Source organism: Sinocyclocheilus anshuiensis, unplaced genomic scaffold (genome assembly GCF_001515605.1).
Source record: "Sinocyclocheilus anshuiensis isolate Anshui unplaced genomic scaffold, SAMN03320099.WGS_v1.1 scaffold1299, whole genome shotgun sequence".
Classification (NCBI taxonomy): domain Eukaryota; kingdom Metazoa; phylum Chordata; class Actinopteri; order Cypriniformes; family Cyprinidae; genus Sinocyclocheilus; species Sinocyclocheilus anshuiensis.
The window spans coordinates 537,053-545,989 of NW_015538011.1; the positions used below are offsets into that span (position 1 = coordinate 537,053).

Sequence of the window (8,937 nt, forward strand, 5' to 3'; positions counted from 1 at the left end):
GTGCATGTATAGCTCTTTTCACAACACAAATGTTGCAAAGCAGCTTCACAGAAAATTAAACTTTCTACATTATATACAGGTGCATCTGGTGAAGTCCGTATGGCAGAAATAAAAATAAAAAAAATCATGCAATTAGTTAATGACATGTATTCAAACGTGAACACAATTAACAGCAATGAGTATATGTTGTGATCAAACTTATAGGAAAATTTGGTAGTTTTGTATGTTGGTTCAGGGTTGGCATCATCTGAGGTCCTCTCAGATCTTCGTAAGGGCTGGATCCAGACTGAAGCATGTGTAATTCCTAGTTACCTCGGGATTCCTATCCCATGGCAGAAACAGAGAAGCAAATAGAGAAAACGCGTAGGTGCTGTTCAAACCAAGCAAAAAAAAATAAAAATTAAATGTGTTCAAACCAAGCAAAGAATAATAATGTGCATTTGATCAGATATAGCTGGAGTACCAGGTTATGAGATACATTATGTGAATGCTTATCTAAAGAGATGTGTCTTTAATCTAGATGTAAACAGGGTGAGTGTGTCTGAACCCCAAACATTATCAGGAAGGCTATTCCAGAGTTTGGGAGCCAAATGTGAAAATGCTCTGCCTCCTTTAGTGGACTTTGCTATCCTAGGTACTACCAAAAGTCCAGAATTTTGCGACCTTAGGGAGCGTGATGGATTGTAGCGTGATAGCAGACTGGTTAGGTACGCAGGAGCTAAACCAGTAAGGGCCTTATAAGTAAGTAGCAATATTTTGTAACTGATACGGAACTTAATAGGTAGCCAGTGTAGTGACCTGGGAAGGACACTAGCAGCTGCATTTTGGACTACCTGTAGCTTGTTTATTGAAGGTCCAATAAGTAATATCTCTGTCTTATCTGAAATTAATAGGAGAAAATTATTGGTCATCCAATCTTTTACATTTTTAACACACTCTATAAGCTTAGATAATTTAGAAGTTCCATCTGGTCTTGTTGAAATATATAGTTGAGTATCATCAGCATAACAATGGAAACTAATGCCAGCTTTTCTAATAATATTACCAAGGGGCAACATGTATACTGAAAATAGCAGAGGGCCTAAGACAGATTCTTGTGGCACTCCATATTTTACTGGTGTTAATTGAGATGATTCCCTGTTTAAATAAACAACGTGGTAACGGTAGGACAGGTAGGATCTAGCCATCCTAAAGCCTGCCCTTGAATATACCCGTATAGTTTTGTAATCGATCTCTGTGTATGTGTGTGTGTGTGTGTGTGTGTGTGTGTGTGTGGTTATTGCCTGAAAGTTGCAAGAGAAATGGAATTTCCTCCATGAATGACAATAATGCTTGACATGATATGAATTGCACAGCTCCCCCAGTAGAGGGTGCATACATTCAACCATGTTTTTATCTATAGTATAGTGGTTATACTGTTGCCATTCAATACTCAGACTATAATTCTGAAAGACACACAGACATGGTTTTGAGAAGAAGAAAAAAACATTTTTATTTAAACCCCCGTGGTGATAAAACAGAAACTTGATCACATTGCCACTGTTCCTGAGTGTGAACAGTTTGATCATCATAAGATTTGATTTTGATATTAAGATATGAACACTGCTGCATAACACAAACGTCATGTTTTCCTCATGCTGGTAACTTATCAGGAGAAATAGAGTGATTCAGAAATGTAGATTCTTATTTGGGGGAAACATGCCAGACAAAGCTCATATGGCCTGAATTTGGTGTGTATTTCTTTTAGGAACTCAACTTTATACAACAATCCAAAGTGCATGCCTTGACCAGATCTGTGAAGAAAAAGATTAGAATAAATCACTACATTGTAAGCGGACACTATTTTGTAAGTCGAAAGCAACAAGGCATGTCTATAAAACTTAACATTTATAACAAGATCCATTAGTTTTTGACCTAGAATTCATCAGATATTGTTGGAAATCTTAGACACACTGTATACCTGGTTCACCCTGGCCAGTCACGTAGGTCCTTTCAATCATGTCAATGTACTTTTGTGTCAGGAATTCCTTTAAAGGTTGGGTATTCTCTTGAAGGCATTTAGTGGAATCAGAGAAAAGGAGGTTTCTTTCACCCTCTGACTTGAACAGCTTGTCTGAATTGACCTGAAACATAGGGAAGAAGATTCAAAACTAAGACAAATGCAGAACCATATTGAAGTTAAGAACCTGGTCTGGTAACACAAAGTAATGAAAGAGTGAACTGGACCAACCTGCGCTATCAACATTGCAATAGATCAAATGCAGAATGTGTGAAAGAAAAAACTTAAAATGACAGGAAAATCTACACTGAACTTTAATGAACTCACTTGAGCCTGCTTCAGAACATTCACCACATCGTTGCGTGCATCTTCCCGGGTGATCACAGCATGAGCTGGCACTTTGGCAAGGTTACAGTTTTCAAAATCACTGTGTTTCACTGATGTGTCTGGTGATTCTGGACAGATCAGTTCAAAATCGCCTGACTTCAGATCCTTAGCCCAGTCTGGTCCTTTACCTAATCAGATATAGATATAGAGAAGGAACCATATCAGAAAAATACAATATTTAAAAATGTGACACTATGAAAGTGAGAAGCTTTATTAATTAACGATAAACCACACTAACCTTCAGTGTAATCCCCAACAATAGTGTGCTTAATAAAAGCAACTTCACCAGTTTTTTCTGCAAGACACCTACAAGAGGAGTGAGATCATATTCTCTCTTTAGCTTACAGAGTTGAGTCAGTGTACAAATCTAAAAAGCACATTTCCCTTTCAATTACAGTGTGTGGGATACGATCCAGTACCTGAAAGCCCCATCATAGCCATAATATATTTCTCCAGAAGAGGCTTTGCACTTGCTCTCATCTCCCACCGCCTTCCCACTGCCTTTACACAGTTCACACATGTTTGATTGAGGATCAGCACCAGGAGCGCAGCCTTTACTGAAGAAATTGTCTGAGAAATGAAGAGAAAATGTGCTATTTTATGCTATTACAACAACTTTGTGTGATCGATCATAGAAAAAATTCATTAACCAATTGTGAGTGCATTTTTAGTAATACTCACATAGGGTACAGCCAGGTTTTTGGCCGCATATGGCTGAATCTGGAACCTTCCAACCAGCATTGCGGTTCAGGCCAGTGTGGCAGGACTTCCTCCCTTGCAGACTATTCCAGGTTACACCTGAGCCCTTACGCACCACGGCCACGACATAGTAACTTGCGGCCTCTGTGCACATCACAGAAATGAAGTTTAGCGGTCCATTGACACAAAGAACAATAACTATAACGATAACAATATTAGCGCCCACACCAATGAACGATAATGTCTTTAAATGCTCAAGCTCTTTAAAATAGGATGGATTCTGACATGCTGTCAATGTTTTTCATCAGCTGGAAAAAATAGTTTCCAACTATATCTTTCCTCTGTGCCATTATCGTTATGGCTGTGGTGTGGACTCTGCTATTCATTTAAATTTAAAACAATTTTTAAAACTATGTCATTATTGTCCTAGGTGTGAACAGGGATATATCACCCAAAAATGAAAATTCTGTCATCATTTACTTACTGTGACTTACTTTCTTCTGTTGAGCACAAAAGATGATATTTTGAAGAATGTTGGTAACCAAACAATTGCTGGTCCCCACTGACTTCCATAGCATGGAAAATACATACTATGGAAGTCAATGGCTACCATCAACTGTTTGGTTACCAACATTCCTCAAAATATCATCTTTTGTGTTCAAAAGAAGAAAGAAACTCATACATGTTTGGAAAAGTGAACGGTGAGTAAATGGTGATAGAATTTTCATTTTTGGATTAACTGTCCATTTAAGAAAAGGATTAGCAGATCAATTTTCATAGACAACAGTTAAAACGTGGAAGTGCCTAGTACTTACCTCCACCTTTATCACAGTTTTCTGCATGGAAAGATTGAATAGAATTTTAGGTTTCATCAAACATGTACATTTTGATAAACAGGTGGCTTAGGAACTGATTTATGAAATATGAGACAGTGCTCATTCTTACGTTGATTATTCTGCTCAACCATAACTGGAACTAGGCCGCACTTTCCAGCAATATATACCTGGCCACCATCAACTGCAAGGGCATCTGCTTCTTTGCGCTTTTAAAGGAGAAAATCAAACAGAAAATTAACCTACAGGTGGATGATTAACAACCTTAGCACCCATCCATGTGACCCAACAATACCATGATTTTCTTGATGCACTCTTCCACAGATGATGCCCTTCGGCACTCCAAACTAGGAATCTGTAAATTGTCACACTTCTGTTGCTCTGCATGGCCAACGGTACACCATTCAATTTTACGGTCTTGAGACGGGGCTGGCGTGTTCCCAGCTGAGAAGAAATTATACATACAATATACAATCATGTTTTCAATCAAGTAAATGTCAAAAACTACATACTCAAGGCCCTGAATGTTATTCGACACCTAAGTTACACTTAAAATGCGGCATCTGCAAACACATGAAGCTAGAGCATTTCTCAGAAATCACTTTTTAGTGGATGTATGCAGTCAGTACCCATAACGTTCACACAAAAAAATACTAAATAAAATATAGATATTTCCAGCATTTAATGAACGCTAAATAATTCAAATGTTAATTATGGCATGTTTATTTGTGTCAGAATTGTCTTAATACATTTTAGGGACACTGTATACATTCACATGTGTTTTTAGCATAATTGTATGTCACCTCTAAGGGCACGAATGGCCTCATAATAATCTTCTTTCAGGTAGAGGAAGGAGTCTGTGCTCTTAGAAAGCTCAACCAGGCCAGATGCAGAGTCTGAGAACATCAGGTCTTTACCCCCAAAAGCATCAGAAGAGAAAAGATCTGAATCCTGTTGAGCACAACAGTTGAAAAAAGTTGGCGTTCAATGGCTTTCAATATTACTCACTTCTCCTAAAACAATGACAGGGTATTTTTTCAGTAATAATGAAGCAAAGTGGCATGGCATACCTGAGAAAGGGCTTTAATAATCGGCTGTGAATCAGCGTCCATGCGGCCGATGACAGCACGAGCAGGCTCTTTGGCGAGGTAGCAGTCCTTGTAGTTCTCAACGTTTTTCCTGCTGCCATCCATGCACAAAAGCTGGTAGTTCTGCCTCTCACTCACTTAAGAATTCAGATTGGACAAGAAGCTTGTAAATCAGCAACCATGGAATCATAACCTCTAGCCACAATTCTAATGTCAGTCAGGAATATTTTAGATTTTGGCAAAAGCTATAACTCACGTGGGATTGCATGCTGACAAACAAAGGCAACTTGTCCATGACCATTTTTCAAGCACCTGGAGAGAATGCATGAGTTATATTGTTGTTCATATGTAGAGAAGACAATGGAATCTGACAGTGTGTTAGTGTGAGTCGTACTGGAAGGCTCCTTCATCACCGTAGGATTTTTCATTTTGTGAGCAGCTGCAGTCACCCTGGCAAGCTTGACACAGATTTGGGTACAGGGCTTTCGATATTCCAGGAATGCAACTGCTTGAAAAGAACTGTGACACAGCTGGAAAACACACACACACACAAAAAAACACAACTAAAAACCTGTTTTTATATTGTGAAAGCTGTTATTGCATCCAGCTTGTCACATGGCTACTCATCAAAAAAAAAAACTGGAAATAAAATACTGATTTGAATTTAAAATATTTTTTAATTTTACCAGAAGATAATATTAAAGCTCTAGCTAAGAAATTAAAAATTGAACTGCATCCTGCTGACAAAAAAAATTAATTGCATTCTGCTGAAAAAAGTGCTGTTTCAGCTTGTTCTATTCTAAACAAGGTCTGTAACTTTTGTATTACTAGCACTTCTCATGTTTATTGCCTCTTTATGATGAATCACTTGTATATTGGATAAAAGCGTCTGCTAAATTAATAAATGCAAATGTAAAGTTCAATGGACAAAGCAATCTTTTTTAGTTACACAAATGAGTGGACTGATATCCACCTAATTTTTCAATGCAGAAGTAAGCTATTTCCCGTAAATGTGCAAGACGTCTGATTCATTAACTGTTATAGATTAATAACTAGAAGAATAACAAAGTGCTGTAAAAAGTCATCATGATTATGATAATAAATATTCAAGCAGCAAGCAGCATATTGGACTGTTTCAGATCAAATTGGAAGCCTTGCACATTCAAGTTAAAAATAGTCGTGTCTGCAATTATATTTAAAAAATAATTTCCAATATTAGGAAATATCAGACCACTGAATATCAATATTCCAGAGAACCATGTGATGATAATTTACACAATAATAATCTAGCCACTCTAACCCTTCTCCAGAGGCATGTCATCAGGACCATCCCAAGGAATCTTATTTTGTGCAACCAGTCTTCCAATGGGTATATTCCAGCCTCCAGGCCTTTGATAACAGCTGTGGCATGAAGACTTTCCTTTGAGATCATTGATGTTGAAGTTTGCGTCACTCTTGACCACAGCCACAGCATAACAGCATTCTTAAGAAGAAGAGGAGAAGAACTGACTGACTGAAAGATATTTAGAGACAATTTCATAATGTGCCAAATGATGATGCATCTTCCAACATATTATTAAGAGAAATAAAAAGGAAACATTTGCTAATTTAGGTGTTATAGTACAAAATTGAAAATCATAAAAAAGAGGCAATCTTGTCATACTATTGGGGTAAGAGGTATAATGTGATGTTATTATTTAATTTTATATTTGAAAAATAAAAGTGTCATTAAAGGGGAGGTCTAATGCTATTTCATGCATTCTGACTTAAAGAGTTGGATTCTCGTGCTAAACATGCACTGTAAAAAAAAATCCGTAAAATTTACGGTAAAAAACCAGCATCTGTGGTTGCCGGAATTTTACCGTAAACAATACAGTAGCAACGTTTTAGGTTTTACGGTTTTAACTTAAATTTACAGTTAAATATCGTAATTTCATTAACTGATATAATGTTAATATACCAACCTATTGAAATACTGAAATCTGTTTTGTGCCTTTGTAATACACTGATAACCACCAAATGCAGGTGGTGATGAGAAAGTCACATGATGAACCAAAGCCCATCACAAGCAGCTTTTAAATAATAACATATATAGAAGGTGCACAGTGTCATTCACACAAATGCTAAACACCATCATGGTAACACTCTTTTACCGTTAAATTCACTGTCATTTTTTAAAGTGTGGCCAAAGTTTCAAAAAACAAGTTGGGCGTATGAAGGAGTATTTCTGTGCCAAATACACTCCTTCAGGGTTCATATAAGTTTCAGAAAGTTTTTTTTTTCCCCCCGAGTATGGCCCTGTATTACGTCATAAGCTCGACTCCAGCAGCTCGACTGTTTTCAGAGAGAAGCTGTACAGCTGTATCTGTCTTTTACAAATCTGATCAAACTAAAGACTATTTGGAGATATGAAGGATGCAATACTACTCTATAGGTACTCAAGATTAACATGAAATTGGCAGAAACTGTGTGTTATGCCCCCTTTAATCTGAAATACAAATATTGTGATATATTTTGACAATTTAGTTGAATAATTGAATAATGAATGACAAATCAATTAATAAAACCCCAGTCAAAGAGACCCATCTGAATTACACTACATATTCTACGTAATATTTTTTAATTTAACTGTCATATTAGCAATATGACAAAAATATCTATTATCTATTTATTTATCTATTACAAATTCCTATTTAGATTGAATAATACCAATCATTTAGTCTATAGGTACACACACACACACACATATATATATATATTTTTTTTCTTGTGATAAAATATTACCTTTTATAGATTTCTCTGCAATAATAGGACGGAGTCCATAATTTAGGAGTCCAGCTTGGTAAACATGTTCTCCATCTACAGTTATAGCATCGGCATCACCAGTCTGTGAATCATAGACAATTTAATTAAAATGTTACAGCTTTGATTAAACAAAACACCCAAGGGTGAGTGAGGAAAAATAATAAGCATGTTTTATTACCTTGATGCTTGTCATGCACTCAATTACAGAAGATTTGAGATGACACCTAAGCTCTGGTAATTTGGTGGCAAGGTGTTGGCATTTATTCAGTTCATTCTGTGACTTCACACACCATTTGACTTGTTGAGCACTGGCTGAGGGCAGTGCCACAACTGCAAAGAAAATGACACAGTAATAGTTAATTATCCAGCTGAGCACAATGATTAAGAAGTATTAAGAAGAACTGAAGAAGAAAATGTCAAAAATATCAAACATGGCAATTACCAAGGCACCCCAGCAACGAGATGAGCAGGATGTTCATATTAGGCCTTCACCAGGGATTTTTGGCAGGGAGAGACAGGAGAGACCAGGCTTTTTATAGGAGCTCTGGAAGCACTAGTGGGTTGGGCCAGACAAACACAAGACTAGATCATCATCATCATCGTTTGCTCATGATTTCTCAATATCTGCTTGTGCAGGCTATGTGCCAGTTCACATTTTGCAGAAGTATCCATCATGGAAATTCCCTGGTGAAGTTAATGTTAAATTCAAACATTTATTAACAATAAACATTAGCTTTCTTTTTTTGTACAAATTAATATTATAACAGTACAATTATACTGTACATGCACCTAGAAAATTGGGTAACACTGTTAGCTAGTTGCTTATTAGCAGGCATATTACTAGCATATTGGCTGTTTACAAGTACTTTTAAAGCACATATTCTAGATCCCTTAACCTGACCCCATAACTACTACAACAACTACCTTACTTACTATCAATAAGCAGCAAATTGGGAGTTTATTTAGAGGTAATAGTGAATATGTGTTCTCTAATCTAAAGTGTTACCGGAAATTACATTAAAAACTTACTCTATCCTGACATTTATGAAAAATACCACAGTTCAACCACAGTTTAACTTTTTAGTTAAAATCTAAATTCATTATACAGTTGACACTTAAATGTTAG

General features: G+C 36.6%; 1 protein-coding gene across 1 annotated transcript; it reads right to left on the minus strand.

The window, feature by feature from the left end:
- Positions 1 to 1,498: 1,498 nt before the first annotated feature.
- Positions 1,499 to 8,349, minus strand: tfa (transferrin-a). Its single transcript, XM_016472677.1, has 17 exons — positions 8,254 to 8,349; positions 7,990 to 8,141; positions 7,791 to 7,893; positions 6,307 to 6,489; positions 5,401 to 5,536; positions 5,263 to 5,318; positions 4,989 to 5,143; positions 4,722 to 4,869; positions 4,214 to 4,362; positions 4,031 to 4,127; positions 3,901 to 3,921; positions 3,068 to 3,229; positions 2,806 to 2,956; positions 2,625 to 2,692; positions 2,327 to 2,514; positions 1,961 to 2,123; positions 1,499 to 1,793 (listed from the first exon to the last, which is right to left on the minus strand). The coding sequence occupies exons 1-17, from the start codon at positions 8,288 to 8,290 to the stop codon at positions 1,744 to 1,746; spliced, it is 2,019 nt and encodes a 672-aa protein (XP_016328163.1). The 5' UTR covers positions 8,291 to 8,349; the 3' UTR covers positions 1,499 to 1,743.
- Positions 8,350 to 8,937: the final 588 nt, after the last annotated feature.